Source organism: Pleuronectes platessa, chromosome 12 (assembly GCF_947347685.1).
Source record: "Pleuronectes platessa chromosome 12, fPlePla1.1, whole genome shotgun sequence".
Lineage (NCBI taxonomy): Eukaryota > Metazoa > Chordata > Actinopteri > Pleuronectiformes > Pleuronectidae > Pleuronectes > Pleuronectes platessa.
The window spans coordinates 2852544-2878455 of NC_070637.1; the positions used below are offsets into that span (position 1 = coordinate 2852544).

Consider the following 25912-nt stretch of genomic DNA (forward strand, 5'->3'; position numbering starts at 1 on the left):
TTTTTTTAAAGAAAAAAACGAAAAATCACAAAATAGCTAAAACTAGATATAAGAATGAATGTTACAAAATTGATCAAGACTAAACTGGTCATGTCAACTAGTATAGAAGTAATGTCACAGCCTAATGTGAAAATGTATTGGTAATTAGCTAGCAATGCAAGCTAGACAACACTAGCTAGTTAGTTAGCAGGCTGAACGTTGGCTAGCAAGATTGCACTGCATGTGCTTGCTAACCATCATTAATGAATCCAAATTCAAAACAAACTACCCTAAATGTGGTGAATAACACGGTTTTAGGAAAAGTCAATGAGTGAAATACATATGGGGATCAAACATATTTCTAGTATTTTAAAAGCAAGGTAAAAATTACCTCATCAATTCTAGTGTAAGCTGCTAGCTAGCAAGTTGCAGCGAGCTAGTTAGCAAGAATGACTTCTTACTAACTAACGTTGATAAACCCAGGTTTACCACACAGTTAAAACACAGCCGCTTACATTTGAGGATAAACTTATTTAAGAAGTTTCACTGTAGATAGGGTTAGGGTTAGGGCTCCCGTGTTGGCTAAGAAATGCATATATTTGACCCTTCTATTGAGATCGCGAGTAATGTTTCTCGGTTATTATTCCTTAAGTCCACCAATCCGAAACTATACTTTTAAAGTCCATATCACCAGGTTGCCTGATCAAATTCCAACATCCAATACACCAGATAGGATGCCAAGAGCATGTTCTACAACATGGGATCATCCATTTCTATCTACAGTAAAAACTGTTCACATGTAAAGGGTTTTTATAAACTCATCTTAATTCTGTCCTCAATAGTTTCATTTTATTACTATTTTACACATCATCCAATACAATTTTCCTGGACAACTGTTTCAATTTCCATGTAAGTGTTCACTTTTGCTTAGTTTCCATGACTTTTCCAAACCTGGAAAATGAAAACATAAATTCCATGTTTTCCATGGTTTCCAGGTACCGTGGGAACCCTGAGGTGGCGTGTGCCAGGTTGGTTCAAACCGTCCTGGTAAGGGGGAGACTCAGGGTTTTTAGGATAATGAAATTGAATAGCCTACTGAATATAACCTTTTGTTCATGAACTTACACTTATATTTTATTGAATATTTATTAAATTAAACATTTTAAAGGATTTTTGAATGGATTCTAATTTTAAATATATTGTAAAAAAAAACTCACGTACCCCCTGGAGTGCCTTCATGTACCCCCAGGGGTATGCTTACCCCCATTTGAGAACCACTGGTCTAATGGATATTTCCAGCTGGATGATACATAACAAACTGGCTCCACCAACATGACATTGAGTTAAAGGCATATTCTGTTAAGTTGGAAAAGTTGGGATCTCCATTTTTTGTGGAGACTGGTTTTATCTATGGTTCAAAATGAGCAGGGCTCAATAGGGCTGTCATTTCGCAAGAATCCTACAACCAGAGTTACAATTCGTAAAATTCTGATGTAAACTCACAATACAAAGGAATACATTGCCGTGATTTAATCTAATTTTAGGAAAAAAGTCAATTGTCTGAAGATAGATTACGAACTGTTAAACAGAACACAGACACTGTTTACCACAATTCTTTCGATGCAAAATATGCATTTTAATTCAAGAGATAGTTTTTGAGAAACTATACAGTATCACAAAAAATGATATCTCAATATACAAATGTATGAGTATTTTCCAACATCACTTAGAATCAATTGAAGAAAAAGTTATAAGGCCATAATGTCCATGCACCAATTGTCACACCAACATAGTCCTCATGAAGTTTATCACAGATTTTGAGTGATACATTTTCATTTTCCAATCTTTATTGTCATAACAAAGCTGTAGAGAAATGAAAACTTAATCTTGAAAAGTAAAGCATTATTTTTAATTAATTATGCTTTTCTAATGGAGACAAATATCAATTTAGACTACACACACTTACTCCAAATACAAACAACTCAACGCACGTCAAGCACATCTAATATGCAATTCATACCGATACTCACTTCTTCTTGAGGCGAATGTACGCTGTAGAGAGGTTGCTCCACGCTTCTGCGTTCTGAGCGGGAGAAGGGGAAAAAAAGAGGGAAGCGAGGATCAGGGGGAAGGAGATAGTAAAGAAGAGTTTTAGATATTAATTATAACAGAGCTACTTATGACGGGTAAGGTAAATGCATTTTCAAGTATCCACACAATAATGTATGGAAGGTGACAAAAAGGGAAGGGGTGATGTGGATTCATGTGGTCTGTGTTTGTGTTCCTTGCTCTGAAAATAGGGTTAGGGTCTGGAAAATTGGGTCTGGACTTTAGCCACAGTTTTCTTTGCACACATGCTCGACACAGTGGGAGGATCTCTGCACAGACGCATTCAGATGAGAGGTGGAGCAGCAGGTAGACGCAGGAAGTAGAGGATTGATTCTGCTGCAGGCATCCCATGAATATCTTGACAATACAAAGTCACCGGTGTCAGCCCTTATCACCACAAACTCTCTAGACATCTTTGCCAGTGTCTTCTGTGTGTGGGTCAACAGCTTGTCTCAGAGAACTATTTTGTTGTTGTAGTTTCTCATTTTTGCATCTGTGGCACTAATCCCCCCCCCCCACCCACTGTGAATCAGGCGGGGAATCCCCTGCTGTGTTTTTCCCCGACTTTCTGCAGACTTAATACTAGGAGGCCAGGAGGCGGAGAAAGTCCGCAGATAATCCAGAGACTGTCACTCGTACATTTGCCTTCAGACATGCACCTCCTCCGGACAAAGTAAAGAGAACCTCCGGTTCAAAGATATGAACTTGTTAATTTGTCTTGCTTGTACTTTTCAATGTTATGATGTTGTATGATGTTTGTGGGTACTTACATCTGGCTCCAGTCCTACACACCTTTGGAAAGCCCTGGCAGCTCCCTCATAGCCCTCCAGAGCAAAGTAGGCACATCCGAGGGAAAACCACACTCCAAGCTGTCCAAACACACATACACACATATACAAGTGAATCCAAGTATTGAACCTATGCACGGTTTGTTGATTTGTTTCGGCTGTTAGAAAAATAAACATTGATTGAATTCTAACAAGACCCACACACATACAAGACGATGTTAACATTTCACATCGAATTGGCCCAGGGATACCTCAGCATCCTCTACAAGGAGCTAGAGGCTGTAGTCTGATATCAAAGCAATGTACACCAAAATAACATTCATGTAAAAGAAGGAAGGTTGGGAGGGAAGGAGGGAGGGAGGGAGGCGGGAAGAGAGGGAGGATTGATTTCTCTGCCTTCAATCGAGTTGGATCAATTTGGTACAAAAGTATGCAGACCATTGAACCGAACATTTTGAGAGTGTAGACCCAGATCTCTACTCTCTTTTAATCTTTAGTTTACTTCAAGCGTTTAAGCAAACAGTAAACACACAGTAATCAGGGATTCCCAGCAGTGTCAGCACTTTACTTGTACCTGCATGCCGTTAATCTTCAGTGACTGCTCAAAGCAGTCGGCACACTGCTGGAACTCCTTGCTGCGGAGGTGAAGCAGGGCTTTGGATCGCATGGCTCTGGCACTGCGCTTGCCCGACAGCTCCCATGCACGATCATAGTACTGATGGTCCTTCAAGATGTCTCCCAGAAGGCAATACAGACTGGACGTCTCCTTCTTCTCCAACTCCCTGCGAACGATATCCTCGGCCTGGCAAAATGTACGGCAGAGGAGAGCAGGATGGAGTTGAGGAGGAGACAATAGACCAGTAAACAACAAAGACAGAACTAAACTCAACAAAAGTAATGGGAAGAAAATAAGGTGCAACACAAAAGATTGGGAACAAAGACAGAGAAAAGATTGTATTTCAAGTAAAGGGTCAAATAATGTGGACATATCCATTTGTTGCACTTCACCATTCCACTTACTACTTCCTCTTGGATAAGTTGAGAGGCACACTTTCTAAATGGCTTTATATTGATTTGGACTGTGGGGTGTTCGAGTCCAACCACTAACAAGCTGAGGTCCTCTGAGGAGAGCCTTAGGTTCACTTATAGTTTCCTTTGCTGAATCCCCTCTCAACTATAATTAACACAAAGCTTATATCCTCCACTGTCTACTGAATATATTTACCCATACACTGCTCCATTGTTGCTGGCAATGCTGTCATATTAGAGTTATAAAAGAGTCATCACTTTCTTTTTGAGGTACAAACTACACTTAAAATTAAACATTTGTTTTGGTTGCATTCAAAGTTCACAGTGTGTAATTACATCTAATTTTGACTGGATCCAGCCAAGATGAGTCTAACTTGATAATGATTTCTGATGTGAGTCTGTGAAGCATGTGAAGTAATGCTGTGGATTTCCTTCGACAAATTAAATACAGACAGTAAGATGCAGACAGTATTGAAAAGGAGGAACATTTAAATTTATACATCAATGAGCTTCAACCATGGAAACATAGAGGCATGATGTAGTGACATCGTTTACTGTGGTTCAAGATATTTTTAAGAGTGTTAATTGCTTAGCCCACTGTTATATCTCTGATTTAAAGAAATCTTGTTAATTTTAAAGAAGATCCAGATTTAAAAAAAAAAAATCCAATCATCGATGACTGATTTCTGTTAATTTACAAAAATAATATTTTAATTTAAAATGTTCTGTTTCATTAAAAGATTTAAATCATCAGTTGGTGAAGCCTCAGAAGAGGAATTGGGTTCTCCAGATGTAGCTGCAGAGTGAGTGATTCTTTCCTACACAGTGCTCTCTGGGATCAATTCATTCAAGTCATCCCCTTCATTTGGTCAAAATGTGTCTCTGATGTTGACACCGACCCAAGAGGAGTCTTGAGACAAACTTCATATTACTTTGAGTTGACTTCTAATGTTGGAAACAAATGTTGTTGCACATTTCCAATATGTCTTTAGCATAATTAGCACCAATTAGCTCAGAAGGATGACCTGGTTCGTTTACTGTATCATGTGAATATTGTTGTCCCCCTCAACAACCCTACAAACCTTGTTCAAAAATCTGGTAGCTCAATAATAGTGTTTTTTTTGTCTTAATGAGACGCAAAGAGCTTTACAATACAAGTTTATCATACATCCATTACGCGCAGAGCATGTATTTGTAGCACTTTCCAATGGATATTTGGGATTCAGTATCTTGACCAAGGACACTTAGGCAGGCAAACTGTGGGAGACTGGAATCAAACCGCCGACCTTTTTTAGTGGACTACCCACTCTATCTCCTGATCCACCCAATTAAGCATTTTGATAGTACGCATAAATAAGAAAAGGAACAAATGGCCAAATTGAACCTCCAAATCTGATCGGCACAGTCCCACTCTAATCATGGTCAGTCTCTTGTATTTTGATTCGAAAAATTCCGATTAACTGAAATAAATAACAGAATAAAAGATGCATTTAAGTCTTGCTAAATAAGAGAACTGATCAGAGTCAAAACAATCTACATTTCAGGAGCTTTTAGAGTGTTTTTTACATTAATGCAATAATAATATAAAGTAATAATAATAAAGGTTTATTTAATCAAGTCCGAGAAGGATTTTATTTTTAGGGGATTTTGTCATATCAATATCATTAACAATAAGTTTACAACTTGTCCTACAGTTTAAAAAATTACAATTATAAGTGAAATAGTTGTATCCATGCATTATCTTGTATCTTATTTATAGGCCACGGCGCCTTAATGAGACAATGTCCCGGGGTCAGAGGAAAGCAGGAGAGGAGCAGTCCGGGCGAGAAAAGAGAAGCAGCATTGGACTGAGACCAAAGCACTTCAAATAAATGGATTGCCTTGGTACCTTGTTATTTTGGACCCCAGTGACTACATAGCATGGACTGTTGGCTGGGACTACTACACCAAATGGTTTAGGACAAGAGGGGAGCAGGAGACTTTTATCATTATCCAGAAGCATCCGGGCAATTGAATTGGACAGCACAAGCTGCAATCAACTAAAATAGGCCTTTCATAACCTGCAGGACTATGTACTGAGCCTGCACTCACTCGTAATGTTGGTTGTGTGTTTGTATGCAGACCGAGGTAGCTGGTGAGCTGTATGTGTATTTAATTTGTAGCTTTAAAATTCAACATGTTGCTCTGACAGAGGAACTCAAGCAGAGAGACATAGTAATAAATGCATTTAAGGAACAGTGGCTTGTTTTCCTATATCACGTACACTATATCTATTCCAGTCAGTGTTTCATCTTATTTACCATTGCTTTTTTAATTCGGTATTGATAATTTGATTATTTAATTGTCTTTAAAAGCTTCATTGTGTAGAATTTAGTGACATAAAGTGGTGAAGTTGCATGTTGCAGCTGAACATCCCTCACCTCACCCTCCCATTCCAATAATGAAAGAGAACCTGTGGTAACCTTCAGTTTTCATAAAACTCAAAGGGTGTTTAGTTGTTCCAGTCTGGACTACTGTAAAAAACATTGCGGCCTCTGTAGAAAGGACCCACTCTTGATGTAAATATACAGTATTTAAATATAAAGGGCCCATTCTAGGGTAATAAAACAATAATTTGTATAATTTAGACGAAAACACACTCGTGAAAAAATCAATGGGATTGCTTTATATACAAATTTTGTCAATAGATCCCTTTCACCTAAATCTTACACACTGGACCTTTAATATTGTATTTGCGCTTTGGTAACACATGTGAATGTTATGTCAATAAAGCAGAGTATTGAAATTGGATACTGCCCTACATTAGTCCACAAACTTGCATTTGTGTGCATTTTGATTGCCTTTTTGACTATTGACTGTGCCTATGAATGTTAAAAACATTTTTTTTACATTTGTGTAATTCAAGGATGATGTGAGTGATAAAAGCTAAGTCATAGACTCTGATATCCACTTTTGTCCGGATGGTAATTTAGCCAGTCCCAATTTTTTCGGTCAGTGACTGGGAATGTGTGGATTTGAAAAGCAAAATACATCACTTTTTTTTTTTATAGTTTATCGTTCAAACTTTAAGCTTTAACTTAACCCATAATGTTGATATATTTCCATTAGGAGGCAGGTGTACTGGTGCACTGAAAAAGTGGACACTGAGTGTAAATTTCAAATAAGATTCACTGAATCCTTCACTACAGCCCAGCAGCAGACATGAGCTGCAACAGAGAGAATACTGCCACAACAAAACAAAAACTAAATGTTCAATGCAATGTCTTGTCCCTGTTGCAGTTGGTTACCAGATCAAAATGTGCTATATGCATTTTGATTTAGCTTTTTACTGTTGTATCTTATGTCACATGTGTGCAGGGGTGTCAGTAGGGATACATGGAGACAATGGGGGTTCCACAAGATACATGATCACCTGTGGAGGATAATGATTTTAAACTGTCTCTGTACACTTTCTGATTCCTGACCAAAGATGTTTCCCTATGAATAATAATCAAAGTGTGGTTAGCACAGCACAAGATTTCTGGGTTCAAGCCTGCTGACCAGCCGGGCTTTCTCGTTGAGTTTGCATCTTCTCCCTGAGTCTGCGTGGGTTTGTTCCCACAGTCCAAAGACCTACAGGTCAGGTTAACTAGCAGTTCTAAATGGCCCGTAGGTGTGAATGAGAACTGGGATTGGCTCCAGCCCCCCCCTCCCCCCAACCCACAGGGATAAGTGGTTAACACAAGGATGGATCAATAGTAGTTAAAACTTAAGTAACCTTTGACAAATGTCATATTTATATCCCACAGCACTGTAACAGATTCAACAGTAACAACCGCTCATGTAGAAATGCAAAAATACCATCTAGACCATTGTGAAAACACTTGATGAACAGATTTGAACAACAAATTGAGTAACCCCAACTTTCCCAGAATAAAAATTAGTCTGAGTGTTTTAGTGAGCATTTCTCTGACTGACTTGACCGACCATTCGGTGAGTGACTGGTCCCTGGTCCCTCAAATAACAAGAGGACACACATTGCTACAAGAGAGTCAAATTTTACTTCATAAATAAGTGTCACTGAATCACATAACAAACAAGGACATGGGTTGTATTTACTGTGGAGGACTCAGTGTTCTCTTCCTACTCTGTTCTCTATAAAGCAGGAATGTTTATACAAAGAAGCAGAGAAAGTTAACTCTGGCAGTGTCTTCAGACACATGAGCGACCAATAAACAATATACACCAAATAATGTTGAACAAAAACAGATTATCAAATAAATCTACAAGAGTAAAATTTTCTTGTGCAATCACAGCATGAATTGTATTGTATTGTTGACATGATATAAAGCCTGTTCTCAGATGGTATTGGGCAACACCAAGGTTCTATCTTGTGCTGGGTCAGTTGTGTTTGTGATGGCGCCAATCTTCGTGCAGCCCGAGGATGGAGAGAGTCCAACATTGTGGCCCCAGGATAGGGTTGGGGTATTTTTTTGTAGCTGATGTGGTTCTGATGACGTAAGGCTTAAGTTATGGGACGAGAGTCAGAACCCCAGTGTGTGGAACACTGGAAGTTTGATGCCCCAAATGGAGATAAACAAGCAGATTGTTGATACAACAATCGTCTATCGTTTCAGTGATGTGTTGGATGATAGTAACCCAGGGATTAACTGTATTAATATTGTATTAATATACAATATATCTATTTTGCAGCCCTCACCTATGGTAAAATGTTGGCTAGTGACATATAGGGGATATTCCTGCAGGCTAAGAAGCTCAGAGACGAAGTTTGAGACCAACTGGTGCTCCTTTGCATCTAAAGAATCCAGTTGAAAAAGTTCAGTTGAGAGGTTGCTGCAGAGCGGTGGCGCCATTGTGATTTTTTTATTACAAGCAAATTTGTGACATGTATCAAAGAAAATAACAAAATATGCGCGATGAGGAAAAAGTTGGCGCAGGCTTAAGAAAGAAAAACACACCTTTCTCCTCCAAAATCGCCCCGTCCTGGAGCCAAGTCGGTCAGTAGAGGATTATCAATCCATTTTTAGACTGCCAAGATTCTGTGTCTGCATTGTAAATGTACTGTAGTGCTACTGATTGTGGGAATTCTGCTCATCCAATTATGCCCATGTCAAGTGCCAGATTAACTACACTGTGTGTACGTGTGGGTGTAGACAACATCACCTAGGTATTGAATGAACACTCAGTTTGAATGCAATCATGAAGAAATCAGCAAGAGCACTAACAAGATAGAGATAAATAGAGATTCAAGTGTGTGTGTGCGACGTCGTCCAGGGCGGAGGGGTGTGGCGGCGGCGGTAAAAACAAAAATGGGGGGGGGGTGGGTGGTTACGAAGCTATTATGCTATGATTTTACTGGTCTGGCCCACTTGAGATCAAAGTGGGAAGTGTTTGACACCCCTGGTGTAAAGGTTTGGTTGTTTGCAGTTGACAGGTTGCTTACTGATTTAAAATAGTGTTCAGTATAATGTTTAAGTTCTCCCTGCATGACCACATAAAGAAACTAATATGCACCGACAATCTTCACTGAAAAACCAGGTTAAAAGACTAAATCCTGTAGAATCCTGTGAGTTTCTGAACGCAGCTTCTGAACAGTGGCAAGAATCGTTTGGGGAGCCACCAACTGAAGAGGGTTTGTAGTAAAGCAGATGTCTTTGTGTGTGGTATACCTTGCCATGTTGGCCCAGCCTCTCATAGCAGATAACAGTGTCCTCCCAGAGCTCCAGCTTTTCATACATAAGAAGAGCTGAACTGATGCAGCCGAGGTCCGTCAGCAGGCTGGCCAGCTGTTTCTGCAATGAAAGAGACCACAGAGGCTCATAATGAAAAGTCAAAAACCAAGGTCATTTGGATACATTGTAGAGGTACCGTGAAAATCTTTACTAAAGGCATTAAGGCATCTCCACTGAAATAAATGTTGCTTTTTATTTTGACCTAAGTAAGAAAAATACTAACCTGCTGATGCAATAGAATAACAGTCATGAGGATGTCACTAGATTCATTGGGTTTGTCCTCTGGGTGTCATGGGATGTCTGTAGACATTTTATAGCAATCCAGCCAATGTTTGTTGGGATATTTCACCCGGACCAATTAACGATTGTTGTCCCTGGAGCCATGTCACTAGAACGGCTAAATGGTAATGGTCAACTCTCTTCAGTCTGACCGTGGTTTTTAGATTACTGTGAAATGAATGAAAAGCAAAGGATGCCTCAGGGTTGGAAATTTATCGTAAATTTACGACATGGTTTAGAAAATGGTCAGCAGTTAAGGAAAATTGAGTTTAGTTATTGGACTGAAATGTGCAAAATCAACAGTATGTAAAAAAAAAAAGTCTAAAAAAGCCCTCACTCCAAAAAGGTGTGAGAATAAACACACACACGTCTATACATCTATCTTAGTGAGGACACCCATTGGCAAAATGCATTCCCCAGTCCCTTACCCTAACCTTAACTGTCACAACTAAATGCCTAACCCTAACCCACACCTAATTCTAACCCTAACCAAGTCTTAACCCCGAAAGAGGTTATTAAAAGTGTGTCAGAAAGTGAGGACCAGCCAAAATGTCCTCACTTTCCCAAAATGTCCTCACTCTGTAGGTTGTAGGATGAAAATAGTCCTCACAAAGACAGTACACACACACACAGAGAGAGAGAGAGAGAAACACACTCCAGCCATAAAATGCCTTCAGTGCTTTGTTAATGCTGGGAATGGTTCTCCTGTGAGGAGGGAAATGTATCACGGTGCTGCTGCAATCCTCCACATCAACCCACTTTCAAGTCCCCAGGCAGCAATGGGTACTCTTCAATTCTAGCTTTATTGCGGTTATCAGTTATTACATGCTGCCTGGGTGAGGTCTCCTCCACAGCTTTCCAGTACTCCCCCTCCTTCAATCTCTTGGACACATCTAAATCTTTTTATTACTGCCTGTTCTACTACTGCTCTTTCCATTTTATTCTACACAAGATCCTGGGCTTTGTTATAGATTTTATGCTTCGTGGTTCAGCTATTGTGTCACAATATATCACATCTTATTTTCCCCACGTTGATCCAGGGTTGTAATCTTCTGCCCTAAAAACAATGGTTAGTATTACACTAAATTCTGAGGTGAAATTTTTTTTACTGAAAGCAGCTCAGAATGAGACTACCGAAATGCAAAATTACAAATGCCAAAGAATTAACAGGATTAAAGGAAGCACTTGCATAGTTTTACTGGAAAGCAAAATCTGTTATCTGTTTGACAGCCAAATATTTTCAGGAATATTTAGGAGACTAGAGTGGGGGAGCCCTGCTCTACTGTGCAGTCACAACTGCAATAATAAGACTTTGAAATAGCAGTCATCAGGACAAAAAATCTGTCCTGCATCTTCACCACAAACCTCAGTGTCAGGCGTTTGCAGAATAACATCTTAAAAAACCCCTGAAGTATCTGATGTTTAGTGGAAACATTTTTTTTTCATTAAATACCACAAAGTTTTGGGCACAAAAAATCTCACCACCTGTAAAACCTGAACAAGATAATAATTTCTACAAAAGGATTTTTTTCTGAAACACACCCCAAACTCCACACTATACTTGATATACTTAAGAGGCACAATCCAAAGGTTTAGTGTTCGGCTTCAAAGTCCTGCAAACTACAATAGATATCATCGAAAAACTGTGCATAGGCCTTAATCAAGCACTTCATGCAAGATGTCATGCACACAGCTCACTCACTGAGGAGGATGCGGAATTTTCATCTGACACCTGTTTTCTTTTATGCTTTCTTCAATCTCTACAGGAATCAAGAAACGTTGTTTTAGATATGACCATGTCGTGCCTGTGGTAAATCTGTCATTGTTATCACTGTAAATTATGGTGCGCTATACTGGAAAGCTTGACAGGCTGTGAAACAGTGAGAAAAGCTCCACTTGTTTTTTTTATTAATTTGAAAGTGTGATTAATCACTGTCCTGACGTGTGTATATAAATTGAAAAATATTATGTGTCCCTTTTTTCAGACCATCAAGCAAGTCAGTGGAAAACAACTCAACTGGAGAATTATGAGAAAGCCACTGAGGTTCCAAAGTGAGGAGCAGTTCCACTAAAAGTGCAGATATATAGTGGCAGAGAATGAAACACTATTACCACTCTGATTTATTCTATACATTCTATACAAAGAGTGAAAACCTTAAAGATCTTTACAGCGATGTTAATGTGCTTGCTGTGACTTAACAAAGTGCTGCAGGAGAAATGTGAAGAAAAATTCTGAAGATGTACTATTTGTCACTATCTAAAATTCTATTAGGAATTACCCAATAGACTGTGAATGATGTGGTGCGAGTGCTGCACCCCATCTTGAAAAATGTATTCCACCATATCTGATGACTATATATCCAGAGTGAAGTGAATCCAGTTCTCTTCATCGTGTTTGCCTCCATTTGGTTTATTAAAATGGAATTGAATGTGTGAAGATAAATGGTTTTATACCTGGACAGTCCATCTGGGTGGGGCTTGGCAGCAGTAGAAGATTTTGAGGCGCTCGGTCACGGGACAGCTCTTGTCTTCAAAGTGGTCGACCAAAGCCTGGAGAAGGAAAAGAGCAGATGAACGTCTACAGCTGTATCCATCACAAGATCTACTGTGTTCTTCAGACTATCACTGTATTTCACTATATTGAGATTTTGTTTAACAGCATATTCTTTAATACTGTGTGACGTAAAGGGCTCCATCACTAAATGAAACAGGAGACACTGGGATTAACTACTTTGTTTATATGGTATAAGCATAAGACAAACATAATTCCTCAGTCAAAGGGTGCAGGTAAGCCAGTAGTCAGTGTAAAAAAACCATGCAACACAATGGTGAAACTCCTATAAAATATTTTAACCAAATCATTTTCAAAACAGTATTTCCCACTGATTGTGGATTACATTTATATTCAAAATCAATACATTACAGAAAAGACATTTTCAGAGAGTATTGAAAAATATTTTAAAAAGGTTCATACGTCAAAGCATTTACTACAAAACATTTTGGTAGCTGTCATCTATGTTACAATTTATACTGAGCATACATTAATGTTTCTTTCAGTATACATTCTGTTCTCCCTCATCTTATTTGCAGACTCCAGCTACAGACAGTGAATAAAATGCCTCCCAAAAGAGTTTTGAACACTTAACCTAACGTAAACCTAAACACATAATTTATAATTATTGTATTGTAATGTCTTAGTTAAGTCAGTTTGCATCGTAGGAAAATAAATTTTTTTTAAGAAAAGCAGAAATTCATTATAGCCTCTTTCTTTAAAAGTCGTATCCCTAGTTAAAGTTAAAACTAATGTAAGTGTAGAGTCCTGTAAATCATTTTAAAAGTCTTTAGTTAGACTATATCTGTCTTTCCAAGACATTAGCAGGAAAAAATAAGAAAGTAGTAATGGAAAAACTATATTTGAAGCTCAAGCCATTTCAAATGTAGATTACAGATGTAGACTGCAGCTTAATAACAAACACTTAGTAGTTGTAAATTGTGGGCTCAAATTGAAAAATCTGTAATGCTGAAAATAGTTACCAAATATGAATGCCTATCAGAGTACGTGCAGTGTTTATTATTGATTATGTTTTGCACTGAAATAGTTCTATGCTGTTGGTAAAGAGAAATTAATGATGAGTGGGGCTGATTTTTTTAATAAACATGGACCATTTCGAAGAAATCTCTCCAACTACATAAAGTATAATGAAGAAAATGACATTTACTGCTTACAACTTAACTCTCCAGAACTCGGCATCAAGCTCGAAAATATTTGGAGAAAAAAAAAAAAAAAATGTTTTATTTCTTTCAGTCTTCAGCCAGATGTCTGAGTCTCCTAACTTCTTCAATTTTCTTACAGTAATTTTAAAATGCCGTCTGTACTCCGTCTTTCAAGGATGCTATTGATCAACATCCAAAATAACAATCAGAGCTGTGCTGAATTAATGGTTTTGTTTGTGCCCAGGGTTGTTTTGAAAAAAAACAAGGTTACTCAATAACTCACTGGAACTGTGAGTGGAGTCGAGCTCTGCTGCACTCACGAGTAGTCTTGTTCTGTGAAGTCTGGGCTTAAACACTCACACAGATACAATGGCCTGAGTATATAAGATAAGTCAAGGCATTTGATGCACAGCTATCAGTACTCTGAACTTTAATTTTTCGCTTCTTCTGCAACAATGAAGTTAAAACACTGACTGCTTCATAATCTTCAGGAGGAACTTCTGTCTGCAGGCCTGTGTGTGTGTCTGTGTCTTTGTGAGTGTGTTTGCATGTGTCTGTTCGTCTCTGTCCCTTTTCACACACAAACTGATAACCACATGTATTAAGTTATTAATCAATGATGTTGGATCATGACCTGACTGCGTCACGTTACTGCTCGTGTTGTGTAGCCGGTTTACACGTTTGTTTCACAAACTCTCGAGTGAATCAAACACACACAAAGTCAACATCAGTCCTATACGTGTCCTAATAACTTGTGATCAGTTATGGTGTTTAGTGTTAAAGTGTAAAGTGAGCGAAGGTCAGAGGAGGAATGAGTAGGAAACAGAGTGACAGAGACCAGACCTTTAATGAGCATCTGTCCTGAAGAAGCGCTGGTTATAATTATTCAGTGGTGGAAACCCGCTGAAACTATGAACGTAGTGTCAACACGCGTCAACCTAACTTGATGTGGGCGTAACTCTTTCCAAGCCAAATGATTGGTTTGGTGCAGCACTATGATCATTATCAATGGCTGTTCATGTTGAGTCCTATCGCAGTATTTCAACGTGTCTTAAATTTCTATAGAGGAAAAGTTACATCGCGGTAAATATGGTGACCTGTAAACTGAGTCGGAACAATTATGTTTTTAATCTGTTTCATGAGAGCAGCCCCAAATGATCCCCTGGTGCCTGAGGATGATCTCCTTCCTGTATTAGACATGAAATTACATTAAGCATTGTATTACAACTTAAAGTTGACACCTCAGATCTCATTGCCATCTTGTATTTGTGACTCTAAAACTGCAACACTCAACTGTAATTGCTGCCATACTAAACGCAGAGCCAAAATGCAATTCTCCAAGAGCGTTGACAAATTATTTCTCTGGACGGTAGGTGCTTATAAACCAAAGCACTGTCTGCAGTGTTTTCACCTTTAGTTTTCCCTAAGTAGTAATAATAACGTTTTCCAGAAACTGAGTTTTTTGTGGAAATTTGATACATAAGTAGAAAAGGCAGATTGTGTAAAAAAAAAAGGTATGTGAAAAAGGTTTATAGTTCTGTGAAGGCTTGTGCTCTTAATGAATCTATAAATACAGCATGCCCCCAACCCATTAACACGTGTCCTTACCTGAGTTTGCATCATGGCTCTCTCAACACAACGAGACCGTGCTTTTTCCAGTTTGGTCCTGAGGCAAAGCGCTGTGACTTCTACCGCCCAGAACTTGGGCTGGGACAGGATACACTGCAGAAGGGCATGGGGGTGGGAGGCAAAGTCAGATCATCGCTTATGTAGCATCAAATCATTCAGGATGAAAACTATAAACTGGAACTACAATTTGTCCAATTACAATTAATTAAAAGCCATGGGTGATTTAAAAATAATTGAGGCAGTTCTGTCATTACCAATGCTATGGTATGATTGTCCTGCCTTATATGATGGTCACCATTAATGTATAAATTAAAAAGACATGATGAAAAAACTGTTGTAATAAATTCAGTATCATGCTTACTCCCAGAGACTTGTTTAAACAACAACATGAAATAATTCCTTCTTTTTTTATTGCTGTTAAGTGAAAGAAAGACATTTTCACAGTAAAAAGTCTGAAAGGAAAAAAAAGGTGCATGCACTTGGAGCTGGTAGAAGTCTTCATGTGAAACACTTGCAGGAAGATTCATGATGGCAGCAACTTGACAATCATCATGCCCTTTTGATTCTGTAGCAATTCACTCTTTTTATTGTACTATATAAACAAGGAGGAAGCATTGAGCTTGCATTGAGCAGAGAACAAGAGAAGAAGTGGTTGTATCTGATATTGGAAAGATAAAAAAAGAGGCCAGGTTCCAAATACACTTGAGTTAAATAAACCATGATTAGATCATCGACTCTGTGTCACTCTGTAATCCCAAATGAAAATTAAAAAGTATCACAAGAGAGCTGTTACCACTCTTTCCCATTACATGATTCCTCATTTAAGCTCGATCACAATGGCTCTGGATGCGCATGCGATGATAAATTATGAATGTCCAATATTTTCTGAATGCATTCAGACTGATTGTCCTCAGACAGCCTCAGGCATTATCATTGAACACAAAAAGTTCACCCCAGCGAGCTGTAGAACAGAGGGGCTCAGCTACCAAGCAACAAATTCTACACAACTACCCAAGAGTCTCATGAGCATTCTGGTAGTTGTCCCTACTGCTTCAGAAGAGGACATTTTAATCCTGAATTTCCAGGTAACAAACAGTGTTGCTTAATCCCATTTCTTGTCTCTGTTTAGATGGAATAAAAACCCAAAGTAGTAACTGGTGGCCACTTCTTCAGACGTAATAAATCAACATGACAACCATAAAATGCCTTCATACTGCTTGTGTGGTTTCATCCAGGTGTCCAGAAGCCCTGTCATTCATTTTTGACTCGAAACAACCTCATTTACACAAAGTTTTTAGGCCAAATTTCTCCGATATCATTTGATGATGTGCATTCAGGGACTGCTAACATCCACTAGCTTAGCCACTTCTGGGGGACATTTAGGCTTAAAACTTGGAGTATATGACCTTGTGTCGAGAATATGAATGTCGGGGGTGAGTAGATAATGAGTGAGTTTAATTTTCTGGGTGAACCATCCCATTAAGTTGTTGAATATCTCCTCAGGTTAGCAAATATTGGATTCTAAACTAATGTCAAACTCATGTTGAAGTTAGGTATAGCATCAGGGGATCACCAAACTCAGACGGATTCATGCACTGGTGACCATCATTTTTTTCTAAAGAACTTCTCTGAACAAATCTCTCATAGTTGTTGAGAAATTCAAGTCTGCATCAAAAGAGATGGAACAACAAAATACAAACTGCCATCTTCAGAGCTTTGCTGCCAGCATTACAAAAATCCTTTCAGTGACATTTAGTCTTTGTCATGAAGATCATAGCGAGAAGCACGTAGAGAAGTCAGCAGAATAAGACCAACATCTTCATTGTCTGCAAACACTCATTTGAGAGTAATTGAAGAGACGAGAAAGCGTTCTATATTCTGAGCACGTCTCTAAACCACATTGTGACTCAGTTTAGAGGAGACACAGTTTGTTCGGTGGCAGACTTGACAGGGTGAGGAATAATTTGTTTTGAGGTGTTGGGTATGGTGATCAAAACTGAGCAGACGTGAGCGGCATCCAGACTGAAACCTCTGGGACAGGCAGCACAGTGTTCTCTGAGCTGTGTAAACACATTAAGATGTGACAGAAGAGACATGGCAAACTGTGTGAGGTGGAAGCATCACGGAATGATGTCGATCTAGGGATGTCATTAGCATCATAAAACATACAAAGATTGGGGCTGTACAATATTGTTTATTAAACTCTGCTAAAAATCACACTTGTTTGTGAGATATTGTGCTCACAAGAATGGACGGATTGCTGGACAACCCAAAAATATAATGCCACGGGCCATTGGTGTGGAGACGCATAAAGAGGATCCAGAAAACTGTACTTTGCAAAGACGGACAAAGACTGGTCATAACAGACTGAAAACATCAGTAACCTCTTACAACTGATGCAATTATCATGTCAAATAGCACAAAGTACAAAGAAGAATCACCAAAGTTACAGTTCAGAGACTCAAACACGAAGAAGCCTTTTCCCACAACACAACATATGAAAAAGAAGCTAGAAGATGGTTTATTATTAATATCATTATTAACTGTAATGGAAACACCTCGTTCCAGGTGTGACATTTTCGTTGTATCGCACAGTCCTAAATAAGTTGCTTTATGGCATTCGGGTTAGGAAGCAAAGAAACCCGATTCATATTTTTAACACATCTTCAAGAATAATATCGACAGTGTTTTGAAAGTCAAATCAACAACTTCTGCCTAACCCAAAGATTGGGTAATACATCAGCACTACCTCCAGATGGTCCACCAGGAAGGCGATGCAGTTGGAGTATTGATGAAGACTGCAAGATATGTGACAACCATCTAACCAGCCTGCAGATTCCTGGATCTACATGTAGGCTGGGAAGATGCCTGCTCACAGAACCAGCAGCTATCTGTAGCTGTATGAAACAAAACAACAGCTAGCTCATTGGTCAAACTGGGCTCACACCTGGAAGGATCCATGATGACCATAAACCCGAATTTTTTAGACAAGTGAAACATGAAGAATTACACATATATGTTGGATTTTCAGATCAAAATCGAGGACACAGATATTAGATTAAGGCCTCGTCTACACTCCTGCAGATTTTTTTTTAGCCAAGATCTCCCCCTCCATTTAAAATAAATCTCCATCCCCAATGCCCATGTATTATCAATGTGAGTGTCAGTTTGATTTATCCAGAGGAAGGTCAGCCCTGCTGGTATGACTTAGTTGGGTCACCCCCAAACAAGTTTAAGAGGCTTGCCTGATAGAGGAACCACCAAGTTTTGCTTTTTGAGCTGGCACCAAAGCCTCTCTGGAGGGAGCCCATTCATTCCTTTTTTCTACTCTACGTCTTTTGCAGGCTGTTGCCTAATTGATACACTACTGTAATGAATGTTGATCCAAATACAAAATAAATATCATTTTTTCTGAGTACCATTTTGGAGGGTTTGGCACTTCAGTAATTATACTCATCATTATACTTTGTTTGTGTGAGCATCTTGGGAATTGCAAGATGGATAATTAAGTTGTTTTCAAATGACTTTCCAATTTTCTTTAATATTAACAAACAATATAGGTGTATATAAATGTATTATTTAAATGCATTATATTTATTATCAAAAGTATAAATTAAAGTCCCTCTTCATTGTTAATGCCATGTATGGTTTAAACATACTAACAGTAGTCACTGTGGGAGTGACAGTAGAGCCTGTAACGTGACTATAAATTATAGTTTTCAGCCTTACCCACACCCATCTTACTCCTGTTTAATTGACCAGGTTGTGTCAAAGAGAGGAGTCAGGCAGGCTAGATGGATGGATTATCCTTTGAAATAGATATTTCCACAAATCTGTTCCAAATAGCATAGACTTAGCTCAAACAGCAACTTAAAGTCTTCTCAGAGAGTGACGTCAATATGTTATATTAATGGCGGGAAACTAATTGAATTTAAATCCAAAAATGTTAAATCTCTGATGCAGGTCTGTCATAACGACTGCGAGGTGCCTAAGGAGATCACAGTTTTTCTAAAATTATGGAAAATAAAAGTCTTGGTAGAAGTCTCAATGGGGTCATAACACGAAATCAACCAATGATGAGAAATATGCAAAGATAAGATGATGCACAAATATAAAATGTGATGCTTCATTTCTCAACCAGACAAGAAATGCCAAGTCTTAACAACACAAAAGTTCCCCATCCCAAGCTGAAATCTGGTTCAGTCCCCAGCCAGGATCACGTGTCTCTGATCAAACCCTGTTGTGATATCCTGACTGTTCTTGGGCCTCTCACAGAAGAAGAGCGGCATGGAATAAAAACAGACAGTCTGAATGGTGGGGAGAGGAGAGGTCAAGTCATCAAGCCCCGTCTCCAGGATATTAGCAGTTTCAGTAATGGTTTCTGTGCATCAAGTGTTTTATGTTCAGTTACCCAGTTCTTTTTATAGTAAATGCAATATTCTTGCCAACATCTGAATACACGCATCCTGACTCCAGATGTCTGAATCGACAACCACATGAAGTTATGGAGTTGTGACTGTTAACAGCTGAATTTTTTTCCTTTACTTGGGGAAGCACAAATTATTCTAACAAAAATAATAGCAAGCAGGATGAGATCAACAGTTGAACAGTTTGAGATCGATGCTTCCAACGCGGCACAACGAATACCTGCACCAAACTACTATATGTGCTAAGTCACCTAATAGATCATGAAATATTTCCCAATATAAGTGAAATCTTTTAACTGCTCATGATATAAAATGAAATGATTCATCCTGCAGCTTAAATATTTGTCGCAAACTTCAACCATTATTTGTCAACCATCAAAACATTTTATAAATACTAGAGAACTGAGAAAAACTGCTCTTTCAAATTTCTGAATCAATGGTGGACATAAACTGCAAATACAAATGCAATCTGACAACATCCTACGAAACCAAAATGTTAAATTGAATTTCCTTGTTTGTGCTGATATCTGAGAAGCAACAATTACATGTACACGTCAACTCTGCAATGGTTCTCACTGCAGACGCACTGCTAATCTAAATTTAGCCTTTTGAGAGCCTTAAAAAAAAACAGGCCCATTAATTATTTTGTTACCTCAGCTTAATTTTCTTGTCATGTATGATTAATAATTCAATTATAATCCTTATCCTATTAAGAATATGAGGACAAACTAACCCAAGGCATTACAATTCACTATGAGTGGGACATGTTTTTGAAATTTCATGCTAATATTTAAAATAGTCTAAATATTTGGGTGTATGAAATAATTTCTGACTAACGCCCAACATTTTGTTTATAAATTACTTAGCCCTTTTACTGTGGCAAATTGTCGTCAGTTACATCCAGTTTGCTTTGATTATCCTTGAGGTGCATTTACATCTTTTTGGCAACCCCCTGTGGCAATCTGAATGCAGTAGACATAGTTTAGAAAAGTTTGGTTTTCAGTTTACACTACATGTCAGATAAAAAACCAAGCCATGACATTGAAGGAGCTCTCTGTAGACCTGCATGATAAAACTATGGTGAGGCATCGATCAGGCATGAGTATAAACATTTTCTTGACATGGAAAAAGTTTGGAAACACCTAAACCCAAACCTAAGTTGACAGACCAATGGGAAAGCAGGGCATATGACTACTGGGTTAAATACAGAAAAACTAAACTGGAAATGCATGGAAATCTGTTGGTTTTATCACAGATTCAATGCAATCAAACACAACCTGGGCATCGGACAAAGACTCACATTTGTGAAGGCTAGAAGTTGCTCTTCAGTCAGTCTGTGGACGGGGTTATTCTTCTGGAAGTCAGTGCTGTAAAACCACACAGGAAATACATTGTGAAAAACTGACCCCTGAAGAAAACATAGCTGCTCATTACTTTAGATTAGTGAGAAACACAAATCACTTCATGTGTGTATTTTTAATCAATGAAGACATAAATGTATAAATGTTATTGATATGTACATACTGTGCTAAATTTCATTGCAACCCATCCAATATTCCTTTATAATCTGTTTGTGAATCTTTGTTGAATAGAGAGCCGTGACAAATATCTGAGAATTGTATATTGAGAATTAAGATCAAATACAATAAGCTTTGGTTTATGGGGGCTGACTTCTTTCCAGAATTAAGGATTTGGATTTCATGGAGATTAGATAATAGTTACAAACATAACTTTACTTTTACTTGGTCTTTTAAACAGTGTTAAAGATTCTACCTGGTTAGTATAATACAGGAAACTAAGCTGGGAACTTAGGTGAGGGTATATGATTGAAACTAATTAAATCCCTGCAATACTCTGGCGACCTGTAAAGGGATTAGATGAGGGAGGAGTAGAAAAGCCAGTTGGTCATTATCATAAATGTCAATATAACAGAAGAACCCTTGGAGCAACTTGGGGTTTATTGTCTTACTCAAAGACACTTCAGCTTCTGGTTACCAGCCAACAAAACAAACTGTTCAATTCAAGTTCTAAACATAAACTTTCATAAGTACCGCTCAGTCAGTCAAAAGTTCTTTTCACAACATTTTTAGAAATACTTTGTTAACTTAAGTTCAAGGTCCCATTTCTAACAGAGATTTCAGTAATCTCACATGGTATTGATTAGGGCTGCACAATATATCAAAAATGTACCGTCATCGTCAATATACAGTAAATAATGCAAAAGACTGCTTGAACTGCCATAAATGGTGTTCCATGTGCCATGCATTCTCGCTCTGCATGTCATTATAGCATGTCAATATATTTGGCCAATCAGATGGAGTCCTACTGCCCAGGATAAAAATTTATTGACAGGGTTTTCATGCATAGAGAATTGCGAGCCGCGTCCGCCAAAGTGGAGATTGCTAGTGATGACCTCCTTCTCTCTCTCGCCTTCTCTCTCTAAACAGTAAAATATAACATTGTTATGGTCCAAAAATGTATGAAAAGACCCCCAAATGATCACTGTAAGTGCACTAAGTAGAGCTGAGCATGGCTTCCTGGGTGTCTGCCCTGGACTTGGTGGCGCAGTGGCCAGGCTGTGCGCCCTCTCCCTAGGGCTGTGAAGCAGTCTGTGGTTCCTGCGTCAGGTGGAATTTTTGCAATAAAACTATGTGGTTGGAGTGGAAGTAATGCATTCCATTCCAATGTATGTCTGCATGGGCTACTCACTGCTTAGAGCAGCGATCCCAAAGCAGAAATATTTTAACAACGTGCAGCTGTGTTTGAGGGGTAAAGTGGTCGTCCTCTGACTAGAAGGTCTGCGGTTTGATCCCAGTCTTCCCCATCTGCATGCCGAACTGTCCTGAAGCCCAAATTGTCACTCGTAGAAAAAAAGGGCTGCCCATAGATGACCTGTATGAATGTATATATGAATGGGTGGATGGCAAAACTGCACTGTAAAATGCTTTGAGTGGTCCACAAGAGGAGAAAAGCTCTATATAAATACTGACCATTTTACCAATTACTTTTTAGATCGACTTTCAAGTTAACACAAACAAATGAAAACACCTAAAAGTTCTTAAAAAATGTACATATAATCTAGAAAGTGGACCTTTAGTTGACTGTTTTGTCAACCTGCTTTTTGTAAAGTCAAGAGTGAACTTTAAAGCTAAATTGATAAAATTTGATGTCAAATATGAATTAGCAACAGTGTGAGCTTTAAAAAGTATCTAAGTTAAAGGGTAAAAGTAGGAGCAGCCAAGGGCTCAGCATATCCACAGAGTGAGAAAAGACAATCCACACAAGGTCACATTCTCAGAGTTATAAAGAACCGTAGAGATCTCAAATTTAGTTCCTCTAGATCAGTGGTGTCAGTCTCAAATACACAGTGGGCCGAAATTAAAAAATTGCTACAAGTCAAGGGCCAGACGGGTTCAACGTTTATTGAAAACTTATTGAAAGAATCTTAGTGCAAATATTGAACCTGGAACTTACAAGGCCTATATAGAGTATTGCCGATAAAACAACATTAATTAAATAGAAATAATAAATAATACATAAATAAATATAAAAGTAATAAAATCAGTTTAATTTATTGCTTATGGCTCTATCTGCAGTATTTCCAGAATAAGTTCAAGTGAAAAAAAATTCTACAGGCAAACAACAGCCAAAAATAATTTAGTTAAAAGAAAAATCAAATGTCCTGTAGTAGCAAAAGAAAAAAAAATGCAAAAATGCAAAAATGAAACTGCATTAAAAACAGAAAATGCGTCAAAGCATTGTTTGCTGCTCCGTGAGCAGTCAAGGGCCAGAAGGGTTCAACGTTTATTGAAATCTTATTGAAAGAACCTTAGTGCACATATTGAACCTGGAACTAACAAGGCCTATAGAGTTTGCCGATAAAACAACATTAATTATGAAATATACAAAATAAAACAGGCCTTAACAGCAACCTTGCTTTCTGATTTGGCTTAAGTGAACATAGCCTGCTGTGACACCCGACTTCTTTTTAACTCCTCTACCTTCTGTAGCCTTTGTGTCGTGTCTAGATGCTTGTATCTGTCTTGGTGCTTCGTTTCATGGTGTCTTATGTTGTAATCTTACATTACAGCCACACCATCTCCGCACAGAAGACAAACAGCTTTGCCCTTCACATCCGCGGACATATATTGTGCTTCCCACCTGTCTTGAAAACTCCTGTTTTCAAATTCCACCTTTCGTTTAGCCATTTTGTGGGGAGAGGGATAGCGTTCGCGGGTTGCGATTGACGTGCTGACACACGGGCAGTGCATTGTGGGATTTGTCATTCACCCTTGACCCGCCCACTCATCAGCCAATGAGAGCCTGCCATCCCACACAACCCCCCAGCCATTGGTCTAGAAGTGTCACCCCTCATCCCGACCTGTTCACTTACCCCCAGATGTGGCCCGCGGGCCTTGAGTTTGACATGTGTTCTAGGCGTGGGACTCTTTTTAACTTTTTAAGCCCTAAGCTAAATTTGAATAAAAGATAATGACATCATGGGATGTGTTGTCATTAATGCAAGAAGCACTGACATTGGAGAGGCAATAAAATACATTAAGCTGTGGTCAGACCATTTTTAGACACTAAACCTTAGCTACCACTAAGAGTCACTGATTACACTGACACCCTGTCCATATCGTTAACATTACATTTACATTTGTAAATGGTCAATGGTTTGTATTTGTATAGAGCTTTTCTAGTCTTGATTAAACTCAAAGCACTTTACAGTACAGTCATGCCATTCAAAAAAAAACATACATACAGTGCATCTATGTGCCGCTATTTTTTTTTGTTGCTATGAGGGGCCATTAGAGGGGCATCTTGCCCAAGGCCACTTTGGCATGCAGATGGGGAAGACATGGACCTGGTAATGAATCCAGTGAACTGGATAGCTCTGGTTTGTTAGCTTTATGAAATACTTAAGAGGTACATGATATTTATTTCTGATGTGGTCCTTGAGCAACATGCAGGTGTGCCAATCTACCATTCATGTAGACAGACCTGGTACTCATCAATCATCACCTATCAATCTCTCTCACTGCTCCAGTGACCTTCACTTGACTGCTCAGAAGGGAAAAGGAGTCACAAATAGGACGTATTTATGCTAAGGCAGATTGATCCAAATCGTAGGATGGTGTGAAATATTTTCAATCTTTAGGCTTTTGGGGAAATTTCTCTTGGCATGTGTTAGATAAACTAATAAACCCAGATTTCGGTAAAACCATCCAACATTTTATAGTCCAGGTGACTGGTAGATTAGTATGATATATACTTTTCTTTAAAGCAGCTTTACATGGTCAGTATTTATATAATGCTTTTTATAGTCTTGGTGACCCTTAAAAGCACTTTACAGAGCATTTTGCCATCCGCATTCTCAAATACACATTCATAAAGTGAATCTATTTGGAGCACTTTCTTTATCATGCATCAATCATCCACTGCCAGCATAGCCATCAGGGGCAATTTGGAGCTCAGTATCTTTCCGAAGGACACTTCAGTACACGGAATGGGGGGGGGGCGAGGGAATTGCCTTACCAAACTGTGTTTTAAGAATAAAAAAACAAACATTTATTGAACAGTTCCAGAAACAGTTCTGAGCTCTCAGGTATAGTGGACTTACCAGATGCCCAGGATGACGGCCTGCTCTTCGGCACTGAGGTCAGGCATCTGGTGCTCATCTGGCTCCGCTAGGTTGATCCTTTCCAGCATGGTGTCGTCACCCAGAAGGGAGTCCTGGGAGCATAGAATCACATGTACAGTCAGATGTGTACACACATGCAGCAGCTGGAAACCACTGCACAATACACAGCCTGAGAAATTGCTTGTTGTAACTACCTTTAAAAGGAACATTTACGACAGTGGGATATACAGCTTTAAGACCGAATCCCTCACACATGCTCAGTGGGCCATTTCTAGACAAAAGATTAACTGAGCGGATGGCTCATACAATATCTCATCTAATATTCACTGAAAAGCTGGAATTTGTTCACATTTACAGTCAACATTAGCTTTACAAAGATGCAAGATCAAGTAATATAACTTAGAAATGAATAAAATATACATTAACAAGTACGTGGCCAAAGCAAATATAGGTAACCATTCATTTGACAATACATGTCCATACTCTCCTGGTTCTGATCCCCAGGAAGTTAAGCACTACTAGAAAAAATACAGTACACAGAATACTTTAGTCAGAGCTTGACTAGTAAATATCTGGGTCCAC

General features: G+C 38.7%; 1 protein-coding gene across 1 annotated transcript in view; it reads right to left on the reverse strand.

Annotated features, from left to right (window-relative positions):
* ttc27 (tetratricopeptide repeat domain 27) overlaps positions 1-25912 on the reverse strand; it is a 72756-nt gene that overhangs the window by 13788 nt on the left and 33056 nt on the right. Inside the window, exons 8-15 of the mRNA XM_053436178.1 lie at positions 25310-25422; positions 20987-21053; positions 15239-15352; positions 12371-12466; positions 9575-9697; positions 3451-3678; positions 2859-2957; positions 2010-2062 (exon numbers count right to left, since the gene is read on the reverse strand). Of these exons, the coding sequence (XP_053292153.1) occupies positions 2010-2062; positions 2859-2957; positions 3451-3678; positions 9575-9697; positions 12371-12466; positions 15239-15352; positions 20987-21053; positions 25310-25422 (893 nt within the window). The remainder of the gene's footprint in view (positions 1-2009; positions 2063-2858; positions 2958-3450; positions 3679-9574; positions 9698-12370; positions 12467-15238; positions 15353-20986; positions 21054-25309; positions 25423-25912) is intronic.